Source organism: Triticum urartu, chromosome 5A, assembly GCF_056163025.1.
Source record: "Triticum urartu cultivar PI428250 chromosome 5A, HENAU_Tu73, whole genome shotgun sequence".
In the NCBI taxonomy this organism is placed as follows: Eukaryota; Viridiplantae; Streptophyta; class Magnoliopsida; order Poales; family Poaceae; genus Triticum; species Triticum urartu.
Window position 1 is genome coordinate 102,562,600 of NC_141877.1, and position 14,785 is coordinate 102,577,384.

At 45.7% G+C, this 14,785-nt stretch overlaps 2 protein-coding genes across 2 annotated transcripts; both read left to right on the plus strand.

Moving 5' to 3' along the window:
• Positions 1 to 4,180: 4,180 nt before the first annotated feature.
• On the plus strand, positions 4,181 to 10,217 carry LOC125508079 (Asparagine synthase family protein). Its single transcript, XM_048672662.2, has 15 exons — positions 4,181 to 4,354; positions 4,466 to 4,580; positions 4,667 to 4,816; positions 5,222 to 5,425; positions 5,507 to 5,638; positions 5,835 to 6,209; positions 6,307 to 6,374; positions 6,556 to 6,670; positions 6,805 to 6,910; positions 7,469 to 7,562; positions 8,875 to 9,050; positions 9,165 to 9,264; positions 9,345 to 9,461; positions 9,566 to 9,622; positions 9,861 to 10,217. The coding sequence occupies exons 1-15, from the start codon at positions 4,250 to 4,252 to the stop codon at positions 9,966 to 9,968; spliced, it is 2,022 nt and encodes a 673-aa protein (XP_048528619.2). The 5' UTR covers positions 4,181 to 4,249; the 3' UTR covers positions 9,969 to 10,217.
• Positions 10,218 to 10,509: 292 nt separating this feature from the next.
• Positions 10,510 to 14,360, plus strand: TAF8 (TBP-associated factor 8). The gene is made up of 2 exons (XM_048672663.2): positions 10,510 to 12,136; positions 13,848 to 14,360. The coding sequence occupies exon 1, from the start codon at positions 10,931 to 10,933 to the stop codon at positions 12,011 to 12,013; it is 1,083 nt and encodes a 360-aa protein (XP_048528620.1). The 5' UTR covers positions 10,510 to 10,930; the 3' UTR covers positions 12,014 to 12,136; positions 13,848 to 14,360.
• The last annotated feature ends 425 nt before the right edge of the window (positions 14,361 to 14,785 follow it).

Here is a 14,785-nt window from a genome sequence, read left to right on the forward strand (position 1 = left end):
TGGCAACGCACGGGCACTCTACTAGTACTCCTTAATTAGTGATTTCGCAACCTTGGAGATGTCCTTATGCTTGGTTTTTTTTGAGGGTTTAGCCAAACTTTATTCATCAAAAGCCACATGGAGTGGGATACGGTTCACATCATGGGGTTGGCCAAACCACACATGGCGCCCCTGACCGAGATTAAGTACATATTTGGCTAAACTATGTGCTTCAAAATTGATAGCACGACTTTCGTAAATGAAAGAACAAGTAAAAGTTGAAGCTTGAAGCTTTATCTCCTTGATAATGGCTCCGTAGTCTCCCATAGCTCCCCCATTGATGTCGCCGATGGCTTGTTTAGAATCAGAGGAAATGACAAATTGATGGACGTTCAGGTCCGAAGCAAGAGTGAGAGCCTCTCTACATGCGATGACCTCCAAAGTAGCAGGGTCGTGGAGACCGTGAATTGACAGGGCTGAGCTCCCCAAGTAGTTCCCGTCGCTATCCCGGCAGACTGCTACTGCCACTCCTCTTTGACCCGGTCGCACCCCGGCATCGACGTGTATCTTGCAGTGGCCATGTGGTGGAGCTTTTGGCCTTCTTGCTGTAGTAGTGCGAGCTGCTGGGTTGGCCCGAACCTCTCTTCCTCCTTCTTCCCGAATCATCTCCAGCTCCTGAATAAATCGGACCATAAAAGAGTGTATAGCATGGGGGCTTTGGAAAATACCCTCATGGATGGCCTTTCTCCTAGCCGCCCAGATTGCCCATAGCGTGACCGCAAGTTTTACGAACAGCGAATGGGATAATGACTGCATGTGTGTGAATAACCATTGTTTCGCATTGGGTTCAGAGGTGGCTGCTATTTGCTGTCCGAGTTCTTCATCAACTAGTGCCCACGTACACCTTGACATGGTGCAATCGACTAGAGAGTGCTTCCATGAATCTGGCGCCCCACATATTCCGCATGCACTGGAGTCCGACATGTGCCTGTGTGCTCTTACATCATTTGTGGGTATTGAGTGTTGTGATAAACGCCAAAGGAACATTCTAACTTTTCCGGGGACCGCCGTCTTCCACAGCAACTTCCACTCCTTCTCCTCTTTGGCCGAGTTAGACGGGCCGGCAGACCCCTCGAGCCAGGCTTCCCTTCTCTGCCGGATTGCCACAAGCATGTTATATGCTGAACGAAATGTAAAGTTTCCTTTCTTGTCGAAAAACCAGCTCCAGAAATCGGGGATGTTTCTTGTGCATATGGGGATTTGTAGTATGATCTTCGCATCCATAGGCATGAAGAACTCATTAACTTTTTGTGTGTTCCACTTGGCTGACGTTGAGTCAATCAACTCCGAAACAAGGGTGGGCGGATTCTGTGATATACATCCATAGGGGCGCATCATCTCGCCCCGTGGCAGCCATTGATCTTCCCAGATCCTCGTGTCACCTCCATTGCCAATCCTCTTAATCAAACCCAGTTTGAGCGTATCTCTTCCTTCTATCATTGCCCTCCAAATTTGACTCGGGTGGTTTCCCAGGACCGCCTCAAGTATTGTTGTGTCTGTTAGTAGATGCACTTCAGAATTCTGGCACTAAGCGATTCCAGGTTTTGTAGTAGTCGCCAGGCTTGCCTAGCAAGCATAGCCATGTTAAAAAGCTCAAAGTCTTTAAAGCCGAGACCCCCATGCTCTTTGGTTGCGTCATTGTTTTCCAAGACACCTAATGTGGTTTCCGTTGTCCCTGTTTGGAACCCCACCAAAACTTCCTGATAAGCATGTTGAGGTGTTCACAAAGGCCCCTCGGAAGCTTAAAGCATGACATAGAATATACAGGAACAACCTGGGCAACCGCTTTCACCAACACCTCCTTACCGACCGCTGACATGGTATTTTCAATCCAACCCTGAATTTTACTCCATAATCGATCCTTCAAATATTTGAACGACCCGTTCTTTGAAGAACCAATATCAGATGGCATACCCAAGTATTTTTCATTGAGAGTCTCATTTGGAACGTGTAGCAACGTTTTGATCTCCTGTCTTGTCCCATCGGGAACTCCCTTACTGAAAAAAATAGATGATTTGGAGTAATTTATCCTCTGACATGTAGCTTGACAATAGATGTCCAAGACGAGGTTCACCTCGGTTGCTCCCATACCATTTGCCTTGAAAAACAGCAGGCTGTCATCAGCAAATAAAAGATGGTTCACTGAAGGCGCCGAGGGTGCCACTTGTAAACCTTGCAAATTGGATGACTCACTTCTAGATTTTAGGAGGCACGAAAGGCCCTCTGCTGCCAACAAAAACAAGTATGGAGAGATCGGGTCCCCTTGTCTTATACCTCTGGTAGGGTTGAATTCCTCCAGTCTCTTGCCATTGAACATTACTGAAAATTTCACCGAAGAGACAAGACTCGTGACTATTTGTACCCATCTGTCCGTAAAGCCTAGCTTGAGCATTATAGCTTGCAGGTACCCATCTGTCCGTCAACCCTGTTATAGGCCTTCATCATGTCTAGCTTCAGAGCACATGATTGATGTTTCTTCGCCTTATTCCTCTTCATGAAATGCAAACACTCATAAGCCGTGATGATATTATCCGTTATTAATCTCCCTGGCACAAAAGCAGACTGCTCTTCTGATATTATATCAGGTAACACTACCTTCAGGCGGTTAGATATTACCTTCGAAGCAATTTTATATAAAACATTGCATAAGCTAATAGGGCGGAATTGGGTCAGCATAGTTGGATTCTTTACCTTCGGAATCAGAACCAATATGGTCTCATTGATGCATTCAGCCGACTCCTTCCCCTCCACTATTTTAAGGACCACTTGTGTCACTTCATCGCCACATACCTCCCAGTGCCGCTGGAAGAAATGCGCTGGAAAACCATCCGGGCCAGGTGCTTTTGTCGGGAACATTTGGAACAGTGCCGTTTTGACCTCTGCCTGTGTGTATGGTGCGTTTAACATGTCGTTCATCTCCGGAGTGACCTTGCATGGAACTGTATCGAGCACCTTCTGCATGTTTTGGACCCCTTCAGACGTATGGAGGATCTTTATAAAAAGTGTTTGTCAGGGCTTCCATCTGGATGGTATCTTCTGTCATCTCTCCATCCGGGCGTAACAGAGCTTTAATCTGGTTTTTACGTCTCCTCCGGCTGGCTCGTAAATGAAAAAAGTAAGTGTTCTTGTCTCCGTGTACTAGCCAGTCCAGTCTAGCTCTCTGACGCCATAATATCTCCTCGCGATGGTATAACTCTACCAGTCTATCCGTCACTTTAACCTCTGCATGCGATGGCCCAGATCGCCCTTGGATCTCGCGCAAAACTTGCAGCTACTTTTTTAAACAGTTGATCTCATGGCGGATGTTCCCAAAGTGGCCGCGTTCCCAATCTCCCAGATCGCTAGAGAGGTTCTGCAATTTTGTATTCAGTGCTTCCACTGTGTCTCCTTGGCTTCTAGCCTAACTAGCACTCACTGCATTATTGAGCGTGGGGTCTCGCTCCCAGCATTGCTCATATCTAAATATCCGCGGGGCCCTCCTGCATGCATGCACGTCTTGCAACCGGAGCAAAATCGGTATGTGATCTGATGTAGCCGCCTGCTTGTGTTCTACTTCGGCTGTGGGGAAGGCCAAGAGCCATTCTGAAGTAGCGACCCCTCTATCTAGTCTCACTCTGGTGTATGTGCTTCCGGCTACTTTCTTTTCGAACGTCCAGTTGGAGCCTGAGTAGCCAATATCTGACAGACCACATGTGTCAAGTGTGTCCCGGAATGCATCCATCTGAGCTTGACTTCTCCGACCGACTCCATCGTGCTCATGCGCGTGGAGGACTTCGTTAAAGTCGCCAATGGCCACCCATGGTAGGTTGCTGACCCCCACTATGCCACGAAGCATGTTCCAAGTCTTGTAACGCTCATTCACCTGGGCCTCTCCATAGACAAAGGTGGCCCTGAACTGTGTTTCGGCGAGGTCTTTGATCGTAACATCAATGTGATATTCCGAATAACCGATAACTTCAACTTTTATTTCATCTTTCTAAAATATTCCTTATGCTTGGTGAGTAAAAAAGAAACCGAACACACACTTTGTTGGGCCCAAGCCCCCAACCAAACCCAAGGCCTCGTGCTGCGAAACCGGTTATGCACGTCGCCGTCTTCTCTCAATCAAAAAGAAAAAAAGAGGTACCCTAAAAAAAGAGAAAAAAATGGTTATGCACGGCGCCGGAGCGTGCGATTGCGCCCCACTGGCAAGCGGGTCCCGAAGTCAGCGATGTGCGGCATAGCCCTCGTCCTATCCGGCGACTGCCTAGTCGTCGCCCCCTCCACCGCCGCCGCCGCCGAAGCCGCTGCATCCGGAACACCGTTCTCCGACGAGGTACTGTCACTAGTATCCGTTAAAACCTACCAAAGCAGAGTTAAATCCCTCCCCGTTGTGGTTTCCCAGACCCTAAACCCTAATCGAGCCAAGCTGTACATGTGAGTGCAGGGGAAGGGCGTGTCCGTGGCTGAGCTCAAGGAGGCCCTGCGGCGGCGAGGCCCGGACAGCCTTGGATGCCATAGGTTCCACCTTTGCGCGGACGGCACCATCGTAGGTGCTACAGGTGGTGGTTCCCTCACTGATGTTTTGTAATGCTTTGGAGTTTTGGTCGCTTTGACCATCTCTTATGACGACTGTTGTGTGTTGCAGATGGCGTAGATTGTGACGGTGGAGATAAGGTTGGTGGTGGTGTTGGTGCCACGGAGTTGTGCTTCATTGGCGCGACACTGCAGCTCAGGGGAGCTGAGCCGGTTTCGCAGCCACTGGTGGCGCAATCAGGAAGTGTTCTAGTGTATAATGGTAATGCTTTTATAAACTAAAAAGACGGTATTGTTTTCCTTTTTCTTTTCCTTACAAATCGATGTCTTCTGATATGTTTCATATATGCTGTTGTATACTGGGACATACACATTTTTGGTAGTGCTTATAACAAGTTCCACCATATTCAGTTACATATTTAGTTGATTATGTTTCTTAAATGGTTTGTTGATCAGATTTACATTCAACAGCAACCGTAATCCCTTTTGCATGATTCACATATATCTGACTTCAGTACACAGGAAATGCTTCTGATGGTTCAGTTAAAATCACACATCGATGTATCAATGGCATATTATTGTTGCTTTCCTTTAATCCAAGTATCTAAGGACCTGAGTTATTACGTTACATGAAAATTCACACTGCTCTTATTATTTTCATTATAAGGTGAGATATATGGAGGAATTAACATTGCCAATGATCAGAATGATACACAATCGCTCTTGTCTTCACTGGAATCTTGCTGTTGCTGTGACCTCCATGTTGCTGATAGAGATGAAGCATACCCTTGCCGTGAGAGCGTAGGGAAATCAGTTCCACGGATCCTCTCCACTATTAAAGGACCATGGGCTTTGATATATTGGCAGGCAGGTAATTGTGATGTTTGGCTTGTTTTCATTTCATTGTAGATTCTGTTTCCTAACATCAATGTCGCATTGAACTTCCAGACAGACTCAAAAACATTGTGGTTTGGCCGGGATGCATTTGGGAGAAGAAGCCTGTTGGTACATTGGCCCACTCCTGATGATTCACGCTTTATATTATCATCAGTATCACCCCCTTCGTTTTCAAGGAATAACTCTGGTAAGATAAGCGTGAGTTGATGTATCTATCTTAGTATCTTATCAATGGTTTGTTCATCATCTTTTTCAAAAGGTGAAAACATTCCTGAACTGAAAATAAACTGTGATGTTTCTGAATTTGTACATGCTTTCAATGTTGTAACTCATATCTAATTGTGCATGTCCATTCTCATATATACTCTTCTTCACTCTTGCAGCAACAGAAGTAAGTGGTTTGGAGGCAGGAGCAGACCCTGATTTTTCTGACCACACCAAAGTTAGCTACTGGGAAGAGCTTCCTTGTGGGATATACAGCATTCACCTGAAAGACCTTGATAGTAATGCCGCATGTACGAAGGAAGGATGTGTAGTTAGAAAACATGATTGGACGGATTCTTCGTTGCATACTTTAATACGATGGGAGAGAAAATCGACAGTTCCTACTGTGGATGGGTTGATTTCGGCTATGGGTTCGGTTGACAAAGGGAACCATCACTTGTCGTCGTGTTTCAGAAACTCTAGAGAAGCTGAAGACAGTACAAGTAATGGGTTTGAGAAAAGAGATCTCCCATCAGATATTTGCTTATCTCCAGGTATACAGTCAGGTGCATCAGATGTTTGCTAAAAATTACCCGAGATATTTTAACTTTACGAAGTTACTAATGGTGAGACTTTTCTATCATGTTTCAGCACATAGAGTATTAATTGCACTAAGGGAATCTGTAATGCTGCGAACCAATGTGAACATACTGTATCAGGTGAGTAACCAACATATTCGTAATATTGCCTTCTTTTTTTACAACTCCACCAGTGTTTTGAGACCTTCATTGAAATGGTTCTATCTTCTTTCTTGGAAGGAAAATGCTGCTACCTTTTTCATGTTGCATTTTCTGTTACTAGTCTATCAGGCCAACTTTACAGAGTCCTTGTTGTGGACAGGGTGATCTGAATAAACTCGAGGAAGCGGAGTTGGCCCCGATAGCAATCCTTTTCTCTGGTGGCCTGGACTCCATGATACTTGCAGCATTATTAGACCAGTGCCTTGATTCCAAATGTATGTTCAAGTGTGTTCCTACTACATTTTATTCATCACTATCTTCTTTTTAACATAATAGCATGGAAGTTAGCTGCTACATAGTACACCACAAACTTTGGTTTTTGAGGAAAACTAACTAAGATTTTGCGCAGGGACAATTGATTTGCTGAATGTCAGTTTTGATGGGCAGCTAGCTCCAGATAGAGTTTCTTCACTGGCAGGACTGAAGGAGCTTCAGAGAATCTCCCCTCTGCGGAGGTGATTTGACCTGAACTTTCCATATTCTTTGCCTTGATGGCTTGTATCTGGTGCTGAACATAGATGATTTTGTATTGTTGCTGGTTTGCACATATCAAAAGACAGACAGTACTTTCATCATGTTTCTGTGCAAAATGAATTCTGGACTCAAATTCTGGCACTTGTGCTATAGCCTAATGAATTCCTCATACATGATGAACCTTATGTTGTTTACTTTGCAAGCCTTCTATCCATCAGATGATCAATATGCTCTAATGTGCATAATCTGTCATCTGCGTCTTGCATTATTTTACAGTTGTGCTTTCTTAGTTCCTCGTTCATGCCCATCATTCACTGTAAATGTTCTGTTGCTTTAATTGGAGTGATTGATACTGTATCCTTGTGATGCATCGTTCACTTATCGATTAACTTTTTTTGTCCTGCATTTTTATTTTACCATGCTAGCATATTATGCTCATGCATTGGTCTGGCCATGTAAAAAGAAATTTGTATCAGAGTGTCAGACTAATACTAAATGAAGTGTTCACTATGATATTCATTTCACTGTCTTATTTGCAGATGGCGTCTTGTTGAGATTGACAGTAATTTGGCCAACTTGAAAGAGGAAAGTGAACACGTGATGTCACTGATATACCCTTCAAATACCTATATGGTGTGTATCTTCTTATATCCTACTAATGCTTCATTAGGTTAGTTTCCTTGGTTTACAAGGCTGAAGGCCAAACAACATATGAACGATCAAGTCATCCATGCAGTGTCACTCGATTTAATTCATCTTGGATTTGGATTTTGGAATGGTGCTGTAAACTTCGAATCATGCATCTTTTTTTTCTTTGCATATGACAATACCAAATGTCAAGACTCGAGACCATCTTTTCTTTTGGGATCACATTTGGTATATAATAAAAGATAAGAGTTTAGTCTGGTCTAATTGACTATACCTGTTTGTTAATACTCCCTCCGGTCCTCAATAGTCTGCGTATAAATTTTTTCAATTTTTCCCTTAATAGTCTGCGTACTAAGCCACCGCAGCTAGTCTTTCCATCCATGCCACTGCCCTTTCCATCCCATCCCTTAATTAGCACCTGTCAGTAACCAATTGGCATGCAGAGCATGCATGCAGGGGCGTGCGCTATGAGGAGTCAAAGGAGGACAGCCAATCAAAGCGTCTGCAGTTATTTTTCAGCAGGGTATCCGTATACACAGATCACACTGTTGTGGGGGTAAAATTGTCCAGTTTTTTGCATGGCTGCCTCTCCTTGGTATCCGGGCTTTGTGTTATGCGCAAGGTAAAAAGGACCGGAGGGAGTAATTGGGAGATGGAGTTTAGAGGAGGAAGTTTAAGGTAGGATTTGAAATGGGTGTTTGCTTTTAGTCCTGGTACCCTGTTTTGCAATAGACGAGAAACTCTTGAGGAATTTGATTTGTAGTTTTAAGACATCCCAATTTATGATGAAACACTAAGATTTATTAAACATTCTTTGAGCAACGATGCACATTTGGACCGTTAAACTTCCAGTACTCATCTCACTTACATCCGCATGCCCATCAACTCCCGACCCCCTGAATTCCCCATCCCTTCTAACCAAGTTTTTATTTACTTATAAAAATACCTGGTTATTATGTGCGTTTGTTATGGTGGTTGTGTCTTCCTAGTGGTTCTGTGGGAGATTATGTGTAAGAGGCTGCAGTAAGATCAGTGGTGGACTGATGGGAGTAGAAATCTGAACACCCTTTGGCATCCTTGAGACTACAGTTCACCATAGTTCCGTCATATGACACAATCGTCTTCATGTGTGTGCACCACGTACTGGACAATAGAAGATAATATTTAGCACTGCAGCTCTATTCATTCACACATATCTGTTTAATTTGAAAATATGATGGACTGTTGGTAAATCTTTACTATGCTCTTTTGCTCCTGTTAGATTTATTTGAGTTAAAATGCTGGATCTTTTGCACAGGATTTGAACATTGGTGTGGCCCTATGGTTAGCTGCTAGCGGGGATGGTTGGGTGAATGGGCAAGATGGTGATCGCTACAAACACAAGTCAACATCTAGAGTCCTTTTAGTCGGTTCTGGAGCTGATGAGCAGTGTGCTGGTTATGGTAGACATCGTACTAAATATAGAGTTGGAGGGTATGTATGCATTGATTTAGTGCACTGCATTGCTAAATAATGTGACTGTCGTTTGAGATATTTTTGCAGATATTGCAAAAACAAATTAAATTCATTTTTTGTACCTCTATTTAGATGGGTTTCACTGGACGAGGAAATGAGACTAGATGTGCAAAGAATTTGGAAAAGAAACATGGGAAGAGATGATAGGTGCATTTCTGACCATGGCAAGGAGGTAATCTTCGTCATGCTTTTTTAGTTCAGCTTTGGCTATAGGCTTTTAGTGGCTGATGTGTACCCATGTGCCCATGACAGGCTCGTTTTCCATTTCTTGATGAGAGTGTGATCAGAACATTGTTGGAAATCCCACTATGGGATATCGCTAAACTTGATGAGCCCGTGGGGAAGGGTGATAAGAAGATTCTGAGAGAGGTTTGCATTCCGTTTTTCTTAACTCTATCTATATTTAAGTTGTTACAGACTATGTTCTGATCTCCATCCCCTTTTGCTGATTCAATAATGTGACACTGTTGCAGGTTGCAAAGCTGCTGGGTCTACAAGAAGCTGCTTTTTTGCCAAAGCGAGCAATCCAGGTACATAATTTATAACCATTTGTTTCCTTCAGTAGAATAGTTGTAGTGTTGTGTGTTGATAAGTTACACTATTTGGATTGTACTCCCTCCGATCCATAATACTTGTCGCTCAAACGGATGTATCTAGACGTATTTCAATTCTAGATACATCCGGATGAGCGACAAGTAATATGGACCGTAGGGAGTTGTAGACAACAATATGTGTCCTCACTTACAATCCATCTGATGCTTTGTGCAGTTTGGTTCAAGAATAGCAAGGGAATCAAACCGCAAGAACTTTGGCAGCAACCGAGCCGCGAACCTGGCATCGGCAGGCAGCGTGGAGGTCCACAAGCGTAACCACTGACGGGGCAAACAGACCTAAATCGACATGCCAGATGCTGCATTGCCACATGTTCCCAGCGGCACAGATGCCGGTGATCGGTCCGGTTCTTCTGTTCAGTTCATCCTGTTATGGGTTGTAGTCATGTTGGCATGAAGCATGCCAATGCTTTATCACTGGCTGTTCAGCCATGAAAATTTTGTTCTTTCTCATACCGTCTTGTTCATTGCAACCATGGATAACAGAACAGAGGAATCTAGTTTTTATTTTCCAGTTTATGTCTGTACTATTTTTATTTTTTTGAGGCAAATTTTCTGTACTATTTTAGTGTTGTCCTTTGGCATATTTCACTTGTAACTGGGCCAGTTGGGCCGCCTTCCTCTGCGGAGGCCCGAGCAACAGAACCCCGTCGTGGAGAACACGGCGTCCACGCTGGAAAGAGTCCACGAGGCGAAACCAACCGTCCATCGCCACGTGTCCCCGCCGAGCTCCGCGCACCCGGCTCGCGCACACGGGATTTCCACACGCCCTCCTCTATAAAGTCAAGCGGACGCGTTCTTCCCTTCTCCCCAAGGCCTTCGTCTCCACCTCCCCTCGCTTCCCCGCCCGCGTGCTCGGATCAGAGAGAGCCCCACCCAAACCCCCCGCGCGTGCTCCCCTCCCCAAACCCTAAATCCCCAACGGTCTCCTGCTTCCAAACCCACCCCGCTCCCGATTTCCCGCCCAATCCCCGCCCCCAGCCACCGCGTCGTCTCGCGCCGACCGAATTCGAATCCCGCCGGTGGCGCGAGCTCGAGGCGGGCGGTCGGGCGCGCAATTCCGGCGCGCGGCTGCGTCTAGCTCGCCCCGGCTCGCCCTGGATGGTGGCGCGGACGGCGTGGCCCGAGCAGAGATCTAACCCTAGCTCCGGATCTGGGACCGCCACGCCCGCCAGGTGCTCGACGGTATGACCGGTCGGGAGCGGCGGGAGGACAAGAGGGAGCAGTATGAGTGACCGCGCGGACACCAGCGGCAGCGGCAGCGGGGACGAGTTCGGGAGGGCGGTGGCGCGGGCGGCGGTGGCGCAGGCGCTCGAGGCCGCGGGCTTCGACTGCACGCACCGCTCGGCCGTGGACGCGCTCGTCGACGTCCTCCTCCGCTACCTCACGCACCTCGGGAGGGCCGCGGCCTTCCACGCCAACCTCGCCGGCCGCGCGCTCGCCAACGAGTACGACATCATCCAGTCCCTCGAGGAAATCGGCACCGACTTTGATGGCTTCGCCGGGGCCGGCACCTCAGGCCGCTGCCTCGTTGGCTCAGGCGTCGTCAAGGACCTCATGGCGTTCGTCGACTCCAAGGACGAGGTGCCATTCACGCGTCCATTGCCCAAGTTCCCTATACCCCGCGCTCCGCAGCCCACGCCCAGCTTTGCTGTGGCTGAGAGGGAGACTGGGATGAGGCATGTTCCTGAGTGGCTACCGGCCTTCCCGGACCCACACACCTACGTCAGGACAGAGGTGTGGAGTGAGCAGGCGGCCAAGGACAGGGTGGACATGGTCGAACAGGTGCGGCAGCGGAGGAAGGCCGAGAAGTCGCTGCTCAGTTTGCAGCAACGATTGGCCCTTGCGGGCGCTGATGGGTTTCGGCCAGCGGTTTCTGAGGATAGTGCAGCCAAAGGGAAGGAGATACAACCGGCTGGGAGCAAGAGAAATCCTTTTCTTGAGCCTGCTTTGCCGCATGGAGACAAGGAGGTGTCAGAGGTTGATATCCCTTCTGAGCGGAAGAAACTTTCTGTCCTTGATGCATTTGCACCAGCAATTCAGGGTGCAAATGCTATGGAGCTTGATTCTGGGACAGGTTGGGACCAGAATCAGAACCAAAAGAGCATTGTTCCAAAGGTGAGGGCACCAGTGCACCTGAAGATTGGAGTAAACAAGAAGCCCCTGGCAGTGGCCCTCAATTCAAATTCCATGGATCTGAGGGAGGACCCGTCGTTTTTGAAGGAGGAACAAAAGGATGACCGGAAGCGGAGGGCTGGGATGATATTGAGGGCATCAATGGATAACCCACAGGAACTGCCCCAGATTTAATATGGTTGGTGGAAGAAGTGCAGTGCCCAGAATGGAGTTGCATTATGGCGAGCTGGAGTGTGGGAGAAGGGATCTATGATCATTTCAGTTTGACGGTGGATCTCCAATTTGTGGACTCTTGAGGTATGTTGAAATGTTTCACTTGTGATAATTGCTGCTGGCTATCAGTTCCTTACTTGCTTTGGAGTTTCATTTAAACTGAACATAATCAAATGAGATTGAGCCCACACCAGTTTGTTCTAGGCAATGCAGCGCACGTCTGTTGTGGTTACCTGAAAGTCAGACAAGGATACCCAACTGTAGTAAATAATCTTATGTAGACTTTGCACTACATGTCGTATGGTAGAAACTTTAGATTGGGAGTTTTATGTGTTGATATGTGTCACAGCCTGCTTTTAAACTAAGGGCGCCTGGATTATTGTGCCCTAATGTTTGTCAGCGATGAGAAGAAATTTTGAGCAATAGCCAGGGTTTAGGGGGTTTCCGATGGTAGTAAGCATAGTCATGATTACTCTCTGTTGTTGGGTTTCTGATGATAGTAAGCATAATCCTGATTACTCTGTTGTGGGTTAAGACCAAAACAGGTACAGTAGTATTTTGACCAACTTCTTAGAAATTAGAAATGTGCTAGTACTTGATTATTAAGAGAGAGAACATTCTATGTTGGCTGCATCAGTGACATTGCATGAAAGTTGTGTGCGTTTAAGTGGGAAAAGGCACTAGGCATGCGTCTTGAGTGCAATTATGCGCACATTAAACGCCTGTCTAGGCATGCTTTGTTCTTTTATCAATGGCACAGTAAACACACGAAGAGAGTTGGCCTATACCTATATGAAGATTAGTGACTAAGTTCCTACTTTTCTTATCTCTGTATGATTCCTTACCTAAAGGATCAAACTCATGGTTATGCAACTCAAATGACAGTATCCTGGAGAGATTGAGGGAGGGAGGTACTATTGACAGCAGAATTTCTCCTTTATGTTGCTTGTTACATGTGTTCTGTTTGAGTTTGATTTTTGTAGCATTTGGCGCAGCGGTGAAGCTGTTCCTTGTTACCATCAGGTCACAGGTTGAGTCCTGGAAACAGTCTCTTGCAGAAATGCAGGGAAAGGCTGCATACAAAAGACAAAAAGTGGTCGGACCCTTCCCCGCACCCTGCGCAAGCGGGAGCTACGTGCACTGGGCTGCCCTTTTAATTTTTAATTTTTGTAGCATGCTAGATTATGTTACAAATTAATACTCCCTCCATAAAGAAATATAAGAACATTTAGGTCACTACTTTAGTTATCTAAACGCTCTTATATTTCTTTACAGAGGGAGTACAATCTAAAATAAAATAGAACTTCCAATAACTTTTTGGTAGCATCAGAAGATTTGGTGGCGCTAGAAACCAATAGGTCAGTTCTATCCTTAGGTAGTTAGGCACCCCTGTAGGCCTTGTACGTACTGCATGTAGCAGAGTAAGCTGTTTGTGCTCGAGTGTTGATGCTGCTTTTACTAATAACTCGTCAGGCTAGCATGTCCTTTTTATCCCACGAGTGTTAGTTCAGCAGTATAATTTGTGGGATGTCCTTGCATATATAATCATATATTGCCATACATTTCTGCTTTGGTTTGGCTCTATGAAAAAGTTATGACTTCCCATTGAAAATTATGGAGTGGACAGAAATTAACTGGGAGCTGGCTTTGGCATCCTTTTCAGAATTCAGTAAGCAGTTATAGTAGCTGGCACAGTATTTAACACTTGTGTGTGCAAGTGACTGAAAAATAACAAGCAGAATAGTTGAGAACCATTCTGAAATATGATGTCATCTTTGTTTGGTGATTTGTGCAGGCCAGGTATCCTACGATGCAACCTTCGGCCTACTGACAAGCTTGAACCTTTGTAACCTCCACCCAGTCTCTCCTGTCAGCATCAGCATTGGGATCCCCAGAGATTATTAGGTTTGTAGTTCCTGCTCGTTCCGACATATCACTGGAATGAAGCAAGCCTTTTTCGTAGGGAGCTGATTTTGGAGACCATCCAAAGGCATGATGCTCCTCCTTTGTAGCTAGGAAGACAGAGAGGAGATGTTTGTACAAAAACTGACTTGATTTTTCTGACCAACGCTCCTCTCAACACAGAGGAAGGGATTTACGTGTTGATTTGGTTGGCTTATCCAGCTGCATCCGTGTAATGGTGATCACCCATTCGTTGTATTGCTTTCTGTGATTGGAGCGTGTTGATTAGTGCTCCCCTGCTGAGGCTGTAACGGCATTGTACTATACATCATTCTTTTGGCCTGTTTCATTCAACTCTGTATCTGATCCGAGCTGGGCACCCCTTGATTCATATATGTTGATTCCATCTCTGTCACTCCTATCTGCTCTCTTTTAGTAGATGGTTTATGTATGTGCTGGTAATCTGGATGGTTTGTATGTGCTGGTAATCTGGACTTGATATTTCTGTGATATTTGCTGCTGATTAGCAGTTCTTTATGGGTTTTCTTCCGAATGAAATTAAATCTACGCGGGATTTGCTGCTTGTATGGGCAGCTCGTTGCCCATTCAGTATCTGTCAGCTGGTATGTGAATCTATTTTGTCGAAAGACTCCGAGCTTAGTTCAGTTCTCCACATGATATGATCCCGTGACAACATTTCACTCTTAATGTGTCATTCTATTTCCCAAGCTCAAATGCTCCTACCATGAATAGTAAAATCCACAAAGATGGCAAACAATTCATTTTTATTTTTATGGTAACAAACATTCCTTTGCTTTCTACCTATGTGCA

What these genes read in the sequence shown, in the direction of transcription:
- LOC125508079 (XM_048672662.2), top strand. Translation starts at nt 4,250, where the DNA reads ATGTGCGGCATAGCCCTCGTCCTATCCGGCGACTGCCTAGTCGTCGCC. An exon ending in TTTGATATATTGGCAGGCAG is followed by an intron (nt 5,426 to 5,506) that starts GTAATTGTGATG and finishes ACTTCCAGACAG; the next exon opens with ACTCAAAAACATTGTGGTTT. An exon ending in ATAAGAAGATTCTGAGAGAG is followed by an intron (nt 9,462 to 9,565) that starts GTTTGCATTCCG and finishes ACACTGTTGCAG; the next exon opens with GTTGCAAAGCTGCTGGGTCT.
- TAF8 (XM_048672663.2), top strand. Translation starts at nt 10,931, where the DNA reads ATGAGTGACCGCGCGGACACCAGCGGCAGCGGCAGCGGGGACGAGTTC.